We start from the raw sequence: 19,557 nt of genomic DNA, 5'->3' as shown, positions 1-19,557 counted from the left end.
TTTCTAATTTTATTTGTTACCTACAGAACAATGCACAGTATGACATAGTGAAATGCTTTTGGACTGTCAGAGTCATAAAAAAAAGTAGAAAGAATAAAAATAGAAAGAAATGGAATAAAATAGATTAAAATAAAAAGGGCTAAAAATAATGGGCTAAAATAAAATAAACGCAGAATAAATCTAGAATCAAATCAAATAAAAACAGTTACAAAAAATTAGTAATAGAATTACCAAAGAAGAACATCTTTGTAGAAAATATAAAATCATATATGATTATGCATTGGTAGCAAAACAGCACGCGTACTACACAGACTACTGGGAATAAAGTGCAGATGTGTGCAACAAGTACCTGGAAAGACAGAAACGCTTCTTTCACCCCGACCCTCCACTGACCTGAGCATCTACTAGATACCTCTATGTCTGTGTTGAATCTACAGTATATAAATAATAACTTGGGCATTAATACAAGCCTTGCAGCTGGACCTGTTTGTCTGCGCTGCTTTAATAGAAAATGAATCAACACCTCTGTGTGATAAAACCCCAGCACTCAGCAGCAGTCTGCTGTAATGTCATTACGAAACAGCACTGGGATTTTAGTTGCTGGCTACAAAATAATTAGACCAATTCAGCAGCCGGTAATAAGGTATGTGCTCGGGCCTCCAGCACTCTACCAATTCTTATAAAAATAGGTTTGAGTGGTATTGCGTAACGTTGCACTTTCTACAAGCCATCAGGTTCAAAATAATACTTTTAAAACCTTCAAGGTAGCTAAGATGAGATGCAGATGATTCGTTCTATACGTTAATATCAACAACATCCATGTACTGCAGAAGACCTTTTTCCTGTGTGATACCTGATGTAATGATTTTCTTTTTACTTTTTTTAAGTGCCAGTGAGCTACATCCAGGACACTATTGCATTCTGGGAAAAGTCTCATCTGGTGGATTAACAGAGTGGAGAAAAGGGTCAGCACACGCTCTCGCTCATCTAACCACACATGCAAGCTTTCTAGCTGTCCTCTCTTGTAATAACGGTCTGTGATGTACAGTGATTGGATTTCATGCCTCAAAAGGCAACATCTCAAGTGTGCCTGTATGGGTATCTGTTTATTTGTCTGTCTTTCTCCTAGACGCTCCCTCCTCCTGTCTGTCAGCATGTAAACTAGCGCTGGCTGGTTTAACGTGACTTATTCTTTGGTTTGTCTTCAAGCTTGTTGTTGTTGTTTTGCAGGCAAAGGGAACAGCCTATGTGTCACAGATTGCAAAACTCAGATATCCATTTCAAAGTCGGTGTATACATGAACATACCTGTGAAATGGTTTGACCCGTGGTTTTGATCTCTCTTCTCTTTTTATCTTTTTCTCTTTCACACCTACTTTCAAGATCAAATTCATATTTCTCTCAGAAGATGGGTGGCTTTAAAGTCTATTGATTTGATGTATAAATAAAAAAAAAGAAATCCTAAAAGCGATTGGCCTTTATTTCTCTTCAGACTCTGAGCACAGGTGAGAGATTGTACAGAGGTTCTAAATGTGCATTAGATTTATTTAGCGTTCATCAGGTCGCTGTGCTTTCTGAACAAAACGGCTATTCATTCCAAATGTCAAGGCTGTAAAGACATCTAATCCTCGAAATAGAAACTTTATTGGAGTCGGAGAAATACGGCTATGACGAGTTATTGATTTTTATTTACTGTATCATGAGGTGAAACTCAATCTACAAGTCCGATTCAACTCCAAATCCAAGCTTTTGAAAAATGTTCTGCAGACACAGACACAGAGATGTTAGTAACCTATCAGCAAGACATCGGTTCAGTCAGGTCTTAAAATAGAAACATATATCCTGTGAGAAAAACACATAGATCTGCTGTGTGAAGCCTCACAGCAGGTGGGAATTTAAGAGAGCAGCAGATCGGTGTGTTGTGGCGTCCTCACCAGGCAGGTCAGGTCACTGCATGGTCTAGCTGTGAACCTTTTATGGTCCCCACTTTTTTTTGTCAACTGCTTGAATTTACAGCAAATAAGCTGCCTGTTTGTTTGTTTGTTTGTTTGTTCATAAGCAGAAATCGTTAGATGACCTGCTGCATTTATGAAATTTCACATGTGATCCTGTGTTTGTTTTGTTTTAAGTATATTTTTCTGATTAATTAACCTTTTGTAAGGTTTTGTAAAAGTATTTCTCAGAAGAATGTTTTCACACTGAATGAATATTAGTCTTTATTTAAATATTAAAATATTAAAATTTGGAAAATGTTTCCATTGCACACAAACACTTATGACTATTAGCAATACACCAGCAAAGACTTTTTAAATACCTTTTTCACCCTATAATATTTTTTAAAGTTTAATACATACATATTTGAGGGTATAGAAAGAGGTGAAATATATTTGTGAGTTAAGATCTGCCAGCTTTCTCTTTTTTAAAGAATAAAAAATATCCATCCATCCATCCATCCATCCATCCATCCATCCATCCATCCATCCATCCATCCATCCATCTCCTACGTTACCGCCTGTTGTACTTTTTTTTAATCAGGCAAAGCGAATGGTGCCTTACCCGTGACGTCATCTACGTCCGACTTACGTTGTGTGGTGTGAGGACCTGGCGGTGTGTGGTGTTTGGAAACACTTTGAACAAATACGAGAAACAATTAAATACGTGAGTTTTACTTTTCCGTGCATATTTCCGTTAGTTGGTTCACGTGTAAAAATCACTATATCTAGGTGCACTCATGTGCGCTGTTCCGTGAAGCGGCAGAACAGTATGAAGTGTTAGCGTTAGCATTAGCATTTGTAGTAGCATTCATTCAGACGCATTGAGCACGAGACGCGCGCTGATTAGTTGGTGACCGGTTTAAACGCGTGTTTAAGTGTTAAACACATTCTGTGGCTGTTGGAGGTTAAATGAAGCTGTCGCGTATGATAACGTTCACCGTAGGCTAGTTAACTTTGCTCAGGCTCTGAGAAAATCTCTCTATATTACACACAAAGCACTAAAGTAGGTCATGTTCTTCTGTCTCGTGTGTAGTGTAGTAGTAATGTTAAATATCATGAGTGTTTATGTGCTTTATGGTCAATTCTGTGTGTTAGACTAGGGAGAGAGAGAGAGAACATTAGACTAAGGAGAGAGAGAAAACATTAGACTTGGGAGAGAGAGAGAGAAAACATTAGACTTGGGAGAGAGAGAGAGAAAACATTAGACTTGGGAGAGAGAGAGAGAAAACATTAGACTTGGGAGAGAGAGAGAAAACATTAGACTTGGGAGAGAGAGAGAAAACATTAGACTAGGGAGAGAGAGAGAGAGAGAGGGGACATTAGACTAGGGAGAGAGAGAGAGAGAGAGAGGGGACATTAGACTAGGGAGAGAGAGAGGGGACATTAGACTAGGGAGAGAGAGAGAGAGAGAGAGAGAAAACATTAGACTTGGGAGAGAGAGAGAGAAAACATTAGACTTGGGAGAGAGAGAGAGAAAACATTAGACTTGGGAGAGAGAGAGAGAAAACATTAGACTTGGGAGAGAGAGAGAAAACATTAGACTTGGGAGAGAGAGAGAAAACATTAGACTTGGGAGAGAGAGAGAAAACATTAGACTAGGGAGAGAGAGAGAAAACATTAGACTAGGGAGAGAGAGAGAAAACATTAGACTAGGGAGAGAGAGAGAGAGAGAGAGAGAGAGAGAGAGAGAGAGAGAGGGGACATTAGACTAGGGAGAGAGAGAGGGGACATTAGACTAGGGAGAGAGAACATTAGACTAGGGAGAGAGAGAGAAAACATTAGACTAGGGAGAGAGAGAGAAAACATTAGACTTGGGAGAGAGAGAGAGAAAACATTAGACTTGGGAGAGAGAGAGAGAAAACATTAGACTTGGGAGAGAGAGAGAGAAAACATTAGACTTGGGAGAGAGAGAGAGAAAACATTAGACTAGGGAGAGAGAGAGAAAACATTAGACTAGGGAGAGAGAGAGAGAGGGGACATTAGACTAGGGAGAGAGAGAGAGAGAGAGAGGGGACATTAGACTAGGTAGAGAGAACATTAAACTATGGAGAGAGGGAGAGAGAACATTAAACTATGGAGAGAGAGAGAGAGATGATTAGACTAGGGAGAACTTTAGGGGAGTGTGTATGCATGTGCTTGATAAGAGCTGACCTTACTGAGGTGATTGAGATGTCACATATACACAAATGCACACACACACCAGGCCACACAAGCACACACCTAGGGTACAAAAACTTTGCCTCTTCACTGTGTAGACTTGGCATTCTACACTGTATGGAAGATGCCTTTTGTAACAAAATAAAATACCATCTTTACTTCATTGCTTTTACCACCAACTCTGAGTCTAGGTGTGTTTTTTACATGTAGATCAAAACCACAGCCACCACAGTAGTGCACTTACTGTATATAGTGAGGACAGATGCGTCTGGGATTCAGTCTGTGGACATAGATAGATAGAATCTACCTGAAGTGCAAAGATTTTTATTTAGATATTAATATTTTTATTAAAACTGTAACTGATATTTGCAAGCCTACTGAATTATCAATCATTTTATTTTTATATCTGCTTTTATTTGTTGTAACTTTTACCCTCGTAAAAGTTAGATTCATTAATTGTTGTCCAGCGTCTACATTTAATTAATACCGCCTGGATTTTTAGTCTTCAGTGTTTATGCTAAAAACAATATTTGAAGATAAAAATGTATTATTATTGTTGTTGTTGTTTGTCATAATATTTTAACTTTTAAAAAATATTTTAAATATATTTTAAACATATATTTTTACTTCTTACTTAAAATAAAGAAAATACAAAAATATCAGAATATATATTTAAATACTTTGTGAATGAAAGGTGTGTGTTCCCTCTCTGCTGCTATGTCCAGGGTGCCAGAATTGTTTTGTAGAAACCACACTGTATAAGAGCAGAGCACCATGGAGACAGAGCTGTACGACGAATTCGGGAACTACATCGGGCCGGATCTGGACTCCGATGAGGATGAGGACGTCGAGGCAGAGGACAGAGATGCTGCCGAGGTAACAGAATCGCTGCACCTTTTAGAAAATACTCCATCGACACAATAGCTACGTTTTCCGAGAACGGTAAATCACGCTACGGCATGTATGTGGTCTGTCTAGGCGGATGAGGATGAAGAGGACGAAGACCAGGTTGACGGCGAAGAGGAGGGCGGTGGCATGGAGGTCGTTTTGCACGAGGATAAAAAGTATTATCCGACTGCAGAGGAAGTCTATGGGCCCGAGGTGGAGACCATCGTTCAAGAGGAGGACACGCAACCGCTTACTGGTGAATGCTCACGTCATCGAGTTTATTGAGATTACGGTTTACGCTTTAAAAAAAAAAATACAAATCTCATAATTATGAGAATTATTATTGTATGTACAAATACATAATTGTGCATGCAGGCTGGAATTAAAAGCGTGCAGATATTTGTGCTGTCGGACTTTTAAAGCCCCAAAAAACATCATTCTGTCTCATTTCTGTCTGTCAGAGCCCATTATAAAGCCTGTAAGGACGAAGCAGTTCACTCTTACGGAGCAGGAGCTGCCAGCTACGGTTTATGACATGGAGTGAGTTTGCATACACAACATCCCACCTGTTCCTTCTGAGTGGTTATAGACGTCATGTGAAGTCGAACCAAATCTTAATTTTTTTCTCTGCAGGTTTCTGGCTGATTTGATGGACAGCTCTGAGCTGATTAGAAACGTCACACTGTGTGGTCATTTACACCACGGCAAGGTCAGTGCCTGAAACGTTTCGTACAGATATACACTGGGCTCGTCAACTACCGCTCTATAGTCTCTGTTTTATTGCTTTGTTTTGCAAAGCAATCCGTTGTCATAATGCCACAGTGTACTGAATTCTGTAGGATGTTTAGTGTGCAGGGTTTCCCACATGTGCTAAAGTCAAATCATCTACTGTATACTGTATATGCTGATATCGATAGTGAGAAATCAAAAAGCTTGTGGATCTAAATGTCATTGCTATGTTTCTTTAAATCAGATTATATTTCTGAAATTGGTTCTTTTCATTAAAAACAGTTTGAGGCGATCTTGTTTCAGAAATATTCACATTTTATTCACAATAACCAGAAGTGCTATATAAGGGGGTGAGAAGCACAGTGGCTCAGTACAAAACCGCCGGTGTTGTAGCGGCTGATCCTGTTTCCTCCCCAGTCCAAAGAGATGCATTTCCAACTTTGTCGATTGCGTGTATGTATGTGTGTGTGCGTGCATGCGTGTGCTTGTGCAAGTCTGTGTATGAGTGTGTGTATGCTTAATTGTGCCATGTGACTGGTTGGCACCCTGTCCCCTGTGTGCTCTGCTTTGTGCCCTGAATCCCCTGAAATAGACTCCAGCCTCCATCTCTGAAGCTTGGATGAATTTTTGGAGATAAATAGTAAAATAAATCTTTCTGTAGTGGGGACACAACTTTTTTACACCTTATATCTAATGACTTGGAAATACAGAATGTGAAAGAGTCTGCAACTAAATGCAGTGACCATGTTTAAATGGTGTGTGTGTGTGTGTTTTCCACAGACATGCTTTGTGGACTGCTTGATTGAACAGACTCATCCAGAAATCCGTAAGAGAGACGACGCAGACGTAAGTGTAACCTTTTCAAGAAGAGCCTTTCTGAAAGGTTCTGATTCAATGGTTAAATCTTTTCTTGTGCTCTCTGCCTTTTAGCTGCGCTACACAGATATTCTTTTCACCGAACAAGAGGTAAGGTCTTAGTTTATGTGACTATTAATAATTTTGCAGTTTTCTGTATGTGTACACAATGTGTGTGATCTTTGTGTGTGTGCTTGTACAGAGAGGAGTCGGCATTAAGAGCACACCAGTGACGATGGTACTCCCTGACTCAAGAGGGAAATCCTACCTGTTTAACATCATGGACACTCCAGGTAAAGCAGTCACATGCTGAAGTACCCCAAGGTGCAGGGAAACGAGTGAGGATTACTGTTAATACCCCAGTTTTCTTCATCCGTCATCCTCAGGTCACGTGAACTTCTCGGACGAGGTAACAGCCGGAATCAGGCTTTCAGACGGGATCGTGCTGTTCATCGACGCCGCCGAGGGGGTGAGTCGGCTTCACATGACAAACCATTTTAGCTTAACGGATGCCGTGCTTTCACATTGCTGACAATCACAGCGACATTAACCTTTTTCCTTTACCGTTGGTGTCTGTGGAGTCCTGTACGAGTAAGAGGTGTACGGATAGAGCATTTCTTCACACGTGTCCTTCAGCTTGTATATTTATTTTCCCTTTATTTGTTCTTCATGTTTCCGTAGGTGATGCTGAACACCGAGCGTCTGATAAAGCACGTCGTGCAGGAGCGTCTGGCCATCACCATCTGCATTAATAAAATAGACCGGCTGATCTTGGAGCTGAAACTCCCTCCCACCGACGCCTACTACAAACTGCGCCACATTGTCGACGAGGTCAACGCCATGCTCAGGTAAACATCCCTCATAGACCATAGAGCTACAGCACTGACACGGCCGAGGTCTTCGCTTCTGATCGCTTACCGAAGCCTTGGACCGTGTGGAACTGAGTGCATCATTGCTTACTGAGAGTTTGGCTTTAAAATAAATACAAAAAAAAACCAATACATAGAGTATTTATACCAAGTTCGACTATTCACAACTCCACCTTCAGGTGCTTAATCAGAATTAATCAGTCCGGTTTTAATCTTTTTTTTTGTTTTGTTTCAAAGCCAAACTTAAGAAATATATTGAAATTATTTTAAAAAGTTTGATTAGGTCATATTTCTTAAGTTAATCTACAGTTTGATCCAGAACTCAGTGGTGACAGTGTTATAGTTACACAGGCTCCGTTCACACTGCAGGTAAAAGTGGCCCAAATCCGGGGTCTAGTGACCAGGTCAGACTTCTTCAGGAGTAGTGTGAACACTCAAATCTGGCCCAGATCAGATTTTTTCAAATCAGATCAGGGCCACTTCCATATGTGGTCCTGAATCAGACCCAAATTTTTTCCAATTTCGCCGCAGTGTGAACAACCAAGGCAGATTTGATGCGACTTTTACGTCAATCAACATTGTCATTTGTCACAATTTGCGCCGACGAAATTTTTTTTATTTTTTTGCTCCGGTGAAAATGTGACACAAACGTGACTGGTAACGTGTGTGTGTGTTAAGTGTTATATAAAGTGGTTAATTTTTTTTAAATAAAAATCCATTTACAGTTTTATGTTTAAAAGTTCTTGTTGCTGTCTGATTTTTTTTTTTAATAAAGCCAAAGCATCTCGTGAGATTCTAACATTTAATCCTCTGCCCTTTCTCTCTCTTTCATTTTTCCTTTTAGCACGTATACAACTGATGAGTCTCTGGTAGTGTCTCCTCTTCTGGGCAATGTGTGTTTCGCCTCCTCACAGTACAGCACCTGCTTTACTCTCGGGTCATTTGCCAAGATCTACTCTGATACTTATGGTAAAACACACACACACACTACATGCCTAGATTAACACTGACATACCTGTATTGACTATGTGTTGGTATATATTGTATTATATTTATTTTCTTCCAGGTGACATAAACTACAACGAGTTTGCAAAGAGACTCTGGGGAGACATCTACTTCAACCCCAAGACGTAAGAAAACCTTTAACTGCTGTTTGTAAACGTGAAAACCACCTCAGATGATTTCTCTAATCTGATTGGTTGTGCTGTCTGTCAATCAGGAGGAAGTTCACTAAAAAAGCCCCTAACAGTAACTCGCAGCGCAGCTTCGTCGAGTTCGTGCTTGAGCCGCTCTACAAGATCCTCTCGCAGGTACGGTGCGCTCATAGACGTGTTAGGAAAGTTCTTGTGTTTTTTTTTTTTTGTTTTTTTTTTTTAATTTGTACTGCAGATAAATATTATTATTTCTCTGTAGGTGGTCGGGGATGTGGACACATCACTGCCCCGTGTATTGGATGAATTGGGGATCCACCTGACCAAAGAGGAGCTGAAACTCAATATCCGGCCTCTGCTGAGACTCGTCTGCAACCGCTTCTTTGGCGAATTCACAGGTTTGTGATGTGATATTTTTTGTTCTAAAGATGGTAAGAGGCACATGGTGTGCTATTACATGTCATGTATTCTACTTGGATAATCTGTAGTGTTTAATAAAAAGATTTGTCTTTTTTGAATTGTGCTCCACAGGTTTTGTAGACATGTGTGTGCAGCACATCCCGTCTCCTCATAGGGGCGCCAGAGCCAAGATCGAGCACAGCTACACCGGAGGACTGGACTCGGATCTGGCTGAGGCCATGACGGAGTGTGACTCTGATGTATGTACCCAAGACTCTGCGGCATGCGACTGCCTTCTTTACTGAACTCATTTTATTTTGTTTTATTTTTTTGTCAGGGTCCGTTAATGTGTCACACCACTAAGATGTACAGCACAGACGACGGAGTGCAGTTCCACGCCTTTGGTCGGGTTCTGAGCGGGACGCTGCAGGCGGGGCAGCCGGTGAAAGTTCTGGGAGAGAATTACACTCTGGAGGATGAAGAGGACTCACAGATCTGTACCATCGGACGCCTCTGGATCTCCGTAGCCAGGTAAAGCTCTTTTTCACGGCGTGAGCTCTGCTTGAAACAACTTTCCCGGCTGCAGCCGTTTTTGTTTTTCCACTTCACGTCGATTATAATAAGAAATTCTAACCGGTTCGAACGATCCAATGGAGATCATTTCGCACTCGATTTGAGAGCCGACTGCAGACGCAGTAACGAGGATATTTATCTTGTCATTTATTTATCGTTATGCTTGGAACATTTTTATTAGTCTAGGTCACTGTTTGTTTGGCTCATTTAAAAGTCTTTAATAAGGAGTATTTAAAAATTTGGACAAACTTCAACTAAAGTTATTGTAATGTTTGCAAAAGTACAACACAAACAATTCCTCCAATGCTGTGCACCAAAATGTGTCTGTGTGTGGGTGTCTGTGCGTATATATATATATATATATATTTGTCCAGACAAAAGCCTAAAATATTCTATTGCATTTATATAAACTCCTGCATATGATTCAAGTGTTTGTGTGTGTGTGTAGGTATCAGATTGAGGTGAATCGTGTCCCTGCTGGCAATTGGGTGCTAATTGAAGGCTGTGACCAGCCCATTGTGAAAACAGCCACCATCACAGAGCCTCGGGGAAATGAAGAGGTAAGACCGACTGTGTGTGACTACAGGTGAGGTGACGGTGTGACTGAGAAATCCTTCCCCAAGGGAACACAGAGGAACAATTATGCCTGTGGAGAGAATTATACTTCTGCAAACACATCGCCGCATTTACAAAGGTGTGCACTAGGGGGCAGCGTTGTGTTAATATGACCTTAGAGAACGAAAAGGTCTGGGAAACTCCACCATCATCCAGGTTTCCCATTTAGCAAAAATGTCCATAACTAAGGATTAGTGTTATCATTTATGATTTCTTATTAGCATGTCCTTATTTTCTCCTTCATGTCAGTTTTTTGTTCCATCTGTAATCCAATGTCATCAGTGGCATCTGACTATATGCCCTAAAGGACAAGGCGACAACAACTCCAGTGCCAATATTGATTTATTTCCCTATGACAGACCTAATCACTCTCCATAGCAGTTTAAAACGGTCTTCCCGAAGCAAATAAGACCAACTTTGTACCATTATATATACCAGTGTGTCATGTTTGTGTGTTCAGGCTCAGATCTTCAGGCCACTGAAGTTCAACACTGCTTCGGTCATCAAAATTGCTGTGGAGCCTGTCAATCCGTCTGAGCTGCCCAAGATGTTGGATGGACTGAGAAAAGTAAATAAGAGCTATCCATCCCTTACAACCAAGGTAAAACACACACACACACACACACACACACACACACAGAAATACATAGAAATGTTCTGATGCTTTGATTCACACACTACATATCAAGGATACTGTGTGTGTGTGTGTGTAGGTGGAGGAATCTGGAGAGCATGTTATCCTGGGTACAGGTGAACTATACCTGGACTGCGTAATGCACGACCTGAGAAAGATGTACTCCGAGATCGACATCAAGGTTTCTCTTCCTTCTTATCTTACACAATACTGTCTCTGGGATGTTAGATGAGGATGATGATGTTGATGATTATGTACTACTCTAAAAGGTATTCTTTTAACTTTTCACCACAGGTAGCTGACCCTGTAGTGACCTTTTGCGAAACCGTGGTGGAAACATCTTCTCTCAAGTGCTTTGCTGAAACACCCAATAAAAAGTAGGTAAAAACTAGACACTGTGACCCAGCAGCCAATCAGAATGTGAGAAGCCTGGCTTACGCTAATCTAACACGTTAATGGTTTGTGCCAGTAAAACGCGATTAGTTCCGATGAAACGTGTGGCATCCGTAACATTTAGTACAAGATACAGATCTTCAGGCACACAAACAGGTTTTTATAACAGTATTTGTTTACTTTACATGGACAAGAGTCTAAACAAGATAAAGGTTTTCCAGGTCGTTTGGTAAAATGTATTTATGGCTACTTAAAACCTGAGGTGTCAAAATTATAAGCTGTAAAACTCATTTTCTTTTTTTGGCTGTTTGTTTTTGTGTTTATTGACTTGTCACATTTTGTTTATTTCCAGGAACAAGATCACGATGATTGCAGAGCCTCTGGAGAAAGGCCTTGCTGAAGACATAGAGAACGAGGTGGTGCAGATTACATGGAACAGGTGCGAAGGCTCAGGCTTTGTCGTCTTGACGCTGCACACGTCTACATCAGCTTTGGCTTCTTTTTTCCCTCCTCACCGCACACCAAGAAACAACACCTGACCCGGACAGGAACAGGAGAACGATCCGCATCTGTTTTTAGTCTGTTTTCACAGATGAAACAAAACATAGCTATGATGGTTGTAAAGCATTATAGTATATTACGCGCTAACCCTATTTTGTTAACGCCAACAAGTTTTCATTTGTGTGTTGTGCTTTTTGTATAACTACCTCACACACAGACTAAATTAAAGGCACGGTCTCCGATTTTTGAAATCCAATGTCGACATTTGAAATCACCAAAACAAACGCCCCTACCCAAATGGGTCCCACCCCTGTATTGATAGCTCCGCCCACACATACATAATTAACCCAGGCAACTAATGGAAAGAAAAGAGTCTTTATCATAGCTGAAGGGAAGAACAATACGATTGCAGACAAACAAACAAGCAAAAATGACACACGAGCATAATCATGTAAAGGACAAAAGCATATATTAGTTCTGTGTAACAAAGCAAAACCAACGTTACTCACCTATCGGGAAGGAAAAAAGCGCCTCGGTGTCTTAAGTAAAGTTGAATTTCCCGAGTCAGTAACTCCTGAGCTAAACGCTGTTACTACACAAAACGCGGTTGTAGCTGCGTCTCTACATTACTACGATAGAAAAGAGGTGTTATTTGTGTAGTAACAGCGTTTAGCTCAGGAGTTATTGACTCGGGAAACTCCAACCTGTGAATATGTGGCCAACTTCCTGCTCCTTCAGTTCTCTCCAGCGCTGGAAAGCTGATCCTATATTAACACGTCCTACTTCTTGCCTTATCGTAAGCCTTTCTTCACTTTCTTTCTTAGTTTTTATCCTCCATGTCAATGTTAAAACCGCTTTCTGCTAATGTCACACATGCGCACTGAACACTCTCACCGCCGCATATTGACAAGCCCCGCCCCTTTCTGCCTATTGGCTACACTTTTGTTTTGATTTTTGTTTATTATTCGGCCCAACTCAGTTTTCTGAAGCATTTCTCAAAAAATTGGAGACCCTGCCTTTAAGAAAAGTAGGAGCTGAAATAATTTGGTAATCTATGGCAGTACCAAAAAGGGTGACGAAACTGATTCACCCCGAATAATTATCTAAAATGTGCAGAAACAAAATGCTTTCGGCATCAGAACCAAAGAACAAGATGATAAATCCATGATGATTACAACTTTTTTCCCAACATATTAAAAAAAAAAAACTTAACTATATCACCAGCCCTAGTATAAAACCCTACATCTGGATATCTCTGGATCTAAACATGGAACAGTTACAGATTTCTAGTTCCAAAAGTTTCAGTAGTGTTCAATGGAAAAAGGGTATTTTTAATACAGGACCCAAAACCTAAGTGTGTGTATAATATCTAAGGGGACCATTGCATGCTTAAATTCTCGACCTAATCCGGTATTCATTTTCTGTTGAACTCTTAAACATCTGGAGTGTGTGTAAGTGTTTGTAATGGAGCTCAGCTGTGATGTAATCTGGCAATGAAGAGACCAGTATGTGTAGATCTGTGTAGCCAGTGTGGATGTCACACACCATTTAGCGCACAGCCTTCCAATCCCTCAACTCTGTTTTCTTTCTCTGTCATTAGAAAGAAGTTAGGAGAGTTCTTCCAGACCAAGTATGACTGGGATTTGCTGGCTGCTCGTTCTATCTGGGCTTTTGGACCCGACACCACAGGACCCAACATCTTAGTAGATGACACGCTGCCCTCTGAGGTATGAATATACCTTACAGTAGCAGGGACATTTATAATAGTGCTGGTTATTAAAGTGTGAACTTTTAGCAGACTTGTGTAATATAGGCCTGAAGGTGTGTTGTGTTATTTTTATTAGTATTTTTATTATTTTCTTCTGGCTTGTTTTAGGTGCAAATGTTAAGACTGGGGTAAAGTTCAGTTGTGTGTGTCTGTCTGTCTGTCTGTGTAGGTGGACAAAGCCCTCCTTGGCTCAGTGAAGGACAGCATCGTTCAGGGCTTCCAGTGGGGAACTAGAGAAGGTCCCCTGTGTGATGAACGTAAGGCACCAAAATCACAAGAAATCAACAGTTGCTTACACGGTGCAATCGGGACATCTGACAGTGTCAATCAGTATAAACAAACGAATGATCTTCTGGCCATAAATCTGGTCTAAAACGAGTCCGGACTCTTTTAGCTTTCGGTCTGAGACGCGTGTTTTTCCCTCTGTTGGATAAACACCTTCACTTTTTAGCACTTGGGGAGTCTCACAGAGCAGGAATGGGTTCGATCACCATTTACTTTGAAGATAGAAACATTTGTGTGGGGAACTTTTTTTTCTATTGGATCTATTCTCTCTCCCTCTCTCTCTCTCTCCCTCTCTCTCTCTCTTTCTCCCCCTCCCTCTCCCCCTCCCTCTCTCTCTCTCTCTCTCTCTCTCTCTCTCTCTTTCTCCCCCCTCTCCCCCCCTCTCTCTCACTCTTTCTCTCTCCCTCCCTCTCTCTCTCTCTCTCTCTCTCTCTCTCTCTCTCTCTCTTTCTTTCTTTCTTTCTTTTTTTCTTTATGAAAAACTAAAAAGCCCTGACTGTCATATGAACCATTAACCAATACTGTGGTGTGTGACAAATTCCTTTTTTTTTTTTTTTTTTTTAGTTTCTGGTTTAAAAAAAGAATTAAAATCCCTCATAAAGTGACAGAGGAAAAAAAAAATAGTCCTTTAAAGATCTCATTTAGATTCTAGACATCGATTGTGTGAAAAGGAACACTGTTCATTGTGTTAATTTCTACTTAATTTAGTATGTAATAAATAATGCAATATACAAGTTAGGAATGTGACTATTAAGCTATGTCTGTTTTATTTATTTATTTATTCATTACTGCTCTTTATTCATTCAGAAGTCTTCTTCATACACGAGTCATTTTACTCATGTGAGACATATGAAATTTATAGGCAGATGAAACTGATGAGTTATTAGATAATAAAACGCTGTCCTTTTTTCAGACCAGGGTGTCATTAATAGAGGGTTCTTTTTTTAAAGGCTTCTGGACTGTTTATTAATAAGAATTCCCGGGATTAATAGATCGAACATATCCTAAGCCAAGTCCGTAAAACGATTAGTTCAACAGGCACGTGAAATGTTACAAGATATCAGGAGTAAAAGATGGTGTGTCTTTTTTTCCCTGCAGCCATTCGCAACGTGAAGTTTAAGATCCTGGACGCGGTCATCGCTCAGGAGCCGTTACACAGAGGAGGTGGCCAGGTCATCCCTACCGCACGAAGAGTCGTGTATTCAGCCTTCCTCATGGTGAGCACTTTGCGTTTCTCTCCTCGTGCAACGCCGTCAGTCTTCCTGCAGAGTCAACACTGCTTCCATTAGTTGTATTGAAGTGTTTTTCTTCTCTAGCCAATATCGTAATTGATGAACGTGAGCAATCCTGATTTTTTTTTTTTTTTTTTTTTTTTGCGCCAATACCCAACTCTTTGTTCTGATTGGTTGGTTTCAGGCTACACCCAGGCTGATGGAGCCCTATTATTTTGTGGAGGTTCAGGCTCCGGCTGATTGTGTGTCTGCTGTTTACACTGTACTGGCACGCAGGAGGTAACACGTCACACACACACACACACACACACACACACACACACACACACACACACACACACACGGATGGATGGGGAAAAGGGAATTAGGCAGCTGCTGACTCTGCTGACTGTGTCACACAGCAGAATTACTTATAGCACTCTCTTAAATTGCGAGTAAACGACTCACTTATATAGTAACTGATTAAGAGCTGTTATAATTCTAATTATATAATTATGATGTAAGTTAATAATGTTTTTTTTTCTTCTTCAGAGGTCATGTGACGCAGGATGCACCAATTCCCGGTTCTCCCCTGTACACAATCAAGGCTTTCATTCCTGCAATCGACTCGTTTGGGTTCGAGACCGATCTGCGTACACACACACAGGGACAGGCCTTCGCACTGAGTGTGTTCCATCACTGGCAGGTATACACACACACACACATACACTGTCTCCTACATATGAAAGGGTTTTTTTTTATAAACTGAAATATTTCCCGGTTACTGATCCGTCCATTAATGCCACAGTTTTGAACGAGCATCAGGTGACTGAAGCTTTTCAGTGTTTATTCCAAATTGTTATAAACGATCATCTATATTCTTTATATACTTTATTCACAGTCTTAAGCATCGCATTAACACTTGCACATCATGACGTTTACTTACGGATTAAACCAGAAAACCACCTTCTGTTCTGGAAAACTCCGGAAAGTGACCTTTTCTAGCCGACACAAATTATAAACATGCACATTCCATAAAGACTAAATAAAAGTTTCTTCACCAAATAAAAATCTAATAATCCGGATTGTCTTTTGTAGACCATACAAGCCCCTGTGAATTAGCTGTTACTATAGAAACGGTACAAGTCATGGTCTTATAGAACTGGATCAGAACTGAACAATAGAGTGATATTAAGAGAGAGAAAAGTACATCAGGGTAATATTTTTTGCCCTAAGGCATTTTTTTCCCCATTAAACAGTGCGCAGAACAGCAGGCAAACAGGTTGATATAGCGGTGCTGTAGACATGATGTATATTGGAAGTGTGTGTGTATGGTGCAGATCAGTGCAGTCCACGTGTACGTGTGTGTGTGTGTGTGTGTTGTGCTTGGTACGGTTCACTTCATATATAAACGATAGATTTAATTTCACAATTATGAGGAGGAGGAAATCTGAAAGTCTATGCTTTGGGATCATAATATATTTTATCTCACTTTACATGCATTGGCTTGGTGAATATTTTCATTCAAAACTAGTTACAAGAGAGTAAAGATTCTCATCCAAGCATTAAGCTGTGAGTAGCTCAGTAGCTCTCTGTCAGCCCTGTGATTTCAACCCCTAATCTTCTGCAGTGGAATTCCCTCTTAAGAAGAGAAACCGGCTTAAAAATCTTCTTCAGAATATAATCCCTACACACACACACACACACACACACACACACACACACACACACACACACACACACACACACTCACTCAAGCAGTCAGACATTGTGTCATATTTGTGTGTGTTTAATTTGACTCTGAATTCGTTCTGCTATTGAACAGTGAAGCACTGAATCAGCAGATTATGTCTTACTAAAGACCTGTCACAGTTTGCATGTGTTCACATTTTTGAGGTTTTTTCTTTCCACTTTATTCAAGCTTTTGTGAATTTTCACTTGTGTCTGTCTTTTTTTTTTTTTTCTTTTTTTTTTTTTATCATCATCATTTCTGTAGATCGTTCCTGGTGATCCCCTGGACAAGAGCATCGTGATTCGGCCATTAGAGCCTCAGCCCGCTCCTCATCTAGCCAGAGAGTTCATGATCAAAACTCGTAGACGCAAGGTGAGATACCGTCAGTTGCTCACGTTCTCACACTCGCGCTCATTCCCGAGAGACTTCTGTAAGAGAACCAGGTTGGGTTTGCACACAGGCAGGTTAGTCTGATACAGAGCACGATTCACATGGTATCTCGGTCATGCGACAACTGGAACTGAACCTATGACTTCCTGTAAGAAGTGGGATGATTTCGGTTGCACTGGAACTGTCGTGATTCTGCACTTGTTCAGGAAATAGTGTGCATGTTTGTGTGCGTGCGTGTGTGTTTGTGTGTGTGTGCACTACCTTTTATACAGGGTTCAATAGAATCATATCTGAAACCAGCAAACGTTTCCAAAGTGAAAAATCACTTTAGACGTTATTCCACATCACTTTTAAAAATAAATAAATAAATAAATACCATTAATGTATTCAACAGTCTTTCAGAAATAATAATAATAAAAGCTTTAAGCTTTAACGTATCATAATCTGAGCTGATTTAGGAAAAGTATGAACGTCTATGTTAAAAATCAGAGGCCCAATCGCATAAATCTTTTATCCTGCTTAGCTTTCCACCAGCCTTCACAAGGGGCCTGTTTATAAACATCAGGAACCCCTCAGTGTTATAACTCTTATTCTGTTAGAGCAGACCACAAGATTTAGACGTCGTTGAAGGTTCGAGACACGAAACAGCAGAGAACATTTTACAACAAAGACTTTCCCTAGTCAGGACACTTAAAGCGAGTGTTTTAAAGGAAAGTAGTTTGTAAACTAGTGTTTCTTAACATAAAAGAATTATACATTTTATTTGGAGTTTTTTAGTCTGTGCTGTGAGCTAACTGATTAACATAGTGATGATGTCATCGGAGTAGTAGTCCTGATCTCAGTAGTCCTGATGTAAGCTTTGCTATTTTAGGAACTCTTCAGTGTCACCATGTTTCCTGTAAACAAACAACACACGAATACATTTTTATTTCCTTTTATTAAAATAAAAAATTCCTTCCCCCTTTTGTCTGTTTTCGGGTCGCTTCGTGCTGACGTTCTGCTTACATCCCCCATCTCCAGAGCAAGAGTTTGAATGGTTGTAGGATTTCTGTAGAATTCATAATGTAATAAAATGACACCTTTTTTTGTACTTTTTCTACTAATTCTATCTGTTTATCCATCTGAGCTGCTCATTGCTGAAGATTAAGAGGTTGAATGTTTGTAGGATGTGTGTGTCGTTGCCACCATAACAGACAGACCATCCGATTTAAATCAAACGTCGTCACAAAGTCGCATCAAGGTCAAATGTCTTCGACAAGATTTATGCCGTGATTCCTGCCACTATTCTTTTTCTTGAAAATGTTTTCTGCCTCCTCTCGTATTTCCTCTCGCAGCTTCGACATTTTCACATCTTTCTTCTCCACAGGGTTTGAGCGAAGACGTCAGCATCAGCAAGTTCTTCGACGATCCTATGTTGTTGGAGCTGGCCAAGCAGGACGTGGTGTTGAACTACCCCATGTGATAGAAAAGAACAGCTTCGATTATTTAACTCACCTTTCACCCAAATACATCGTACGGCTATCCATCCATCCATCCCGGTAGCGAGGCTCCCCACAGATACTGTTTAATACTCGCATCCTCAGTGCCACCATTAGATGTTCGAATGGTGAAGAAATTCTGCTGTTGTTTTTTTTTTTTTAACTTGACTCGTGTTAAAAACACAATCGTAGTGTGAGTTATGATTTGTGTATCATTTCGTTTTCATTATGCTTGTAACCCTTGTCATGTCTTTTTGAAAAAAAAATTCATTCCCCTGTTTAAAATCACTTTCACTGATCTGTGTTTATATTTTTTATATCTCAGTACAAGAATGTTTTGTACAGTAAAAGGATGAAAAACAGATCTGTGGCTTTTTGTCTTTATACAACAGTCGATTTGTACAAGACGTGCCTAAATTATTCAAATGTCTGCGTAGTCGTTTTATAGAGAAATATGTTTCTTTATGAGCTTCACTTAGTGAAAAATACACTTGGTTATATTAACCTTGTTGATCTGAATATTATGTGCAAGGGGAATGCACAGCAAACTAAAGCATGCATGACTGCATTGGCCTGAGAAAAGAAAGGGTATTAATATGTGCAGTCTTTTTTATTTTATACATGTTGAAGTTTCATTCACATGACAAATTGTCTTTAAAAGTATAGTTAAGTAATAGCCATAAGGTGTACGTTGTTTTTAAGACTTCTGCAGAGATGAACATATTATTAAATGTCCTGGAAAATGATCTCTGATAAAGAGTGGGAACCCTGTACTGTGATAGTGTTGTGATGTTTCCTGAGGTGATGTTTAGTTAAAAGTTTACAGTAAGTGGGGGATGTGGTAGCTCAGTGGTTAAGGTGTTGGGCTACTGATCAGAAGGGTTTGAATCCCCAGGTCCACCAAGCTGCCACTTCTGGGCCCCTGAGCAAGGCCCT

At 40.2% G+C, this 19,557-nt stretch overlaps 1 protein-coding gene across 1 annotated transcript; it reads left to right on the top strand.

Annotated features, from left to right (window-relative positions):
• The first annotated feature begins 2,514 nt into the window (after positions 1–2,514).
• eftud2 (elongation factor Tu GTP binding domain containing 2) lies at positions 2,515–18,983 on the top strand. Its single transcript, XM_047801109.1, has 28 exons — positions 2,515–2,657; positions 4,876–5,026; positions 5,129–5,294; positions 5,500–5,578; positions 5,672–5,747; positions 6,548–6,613; positions 6,698–6,733; positions 6,825–6,915; positions 7,009–7,091; positions 7,304–7,470; positions 8,336–8,460; positions 8,558–8,621; positions 8,711–8,801; positions 8,905–9,040; positions 9,174–9,301; positions 9,379–9,572; positions 10,063–10,174; positions 10,690–10,830; positions 10,943–11,044; positions 11,158–11,240; positions 11,609–11,695; positions 13,358–13,484; positions 13,695–13,782; positions 14,909–15,027; positions 15,227–15,321; positions 15,574–15,727; positions 17,018–17,125; positions 18,510–18,983. The coding sequence occupies exons 2-28, from the start codon at positions 4,925–4,927 to the stop codon at positions 18,603–18,605; spliced, it is 2,916 nt and encodes a 971-aa protein (XP_047657065.1). The 5' UTR covers positions 2,515–2,657; positions 4,876–4,924; the 3' UTR covers positions 18,606–18,983.
• Positions 18,984–19,557: the final 574 nt, after the last annotated feature.

Source organism: Tachysurus fulvidraco, chromosome 15 (genome assembly GCF_022655615.1).
Source record: "Tachysurus fulvidraco isolate hzauxx_2018 chromosome 15, HZAU_PFXX_2.0, whole genome shotgun sequence".
In the NCBI taxonomy this organism is placed as follows: domain Eukaryota; kingdom Metazoa; phylum Chordata; class Actinopteri; order Siluriformes; family Bagridae; genus Tachysurus; species Tachysurus fulvidraco.
Note: the sequence above shows the minus strand (reverse complement) of the source record. Positions and strands in the feature narration are given on the sequence as shown.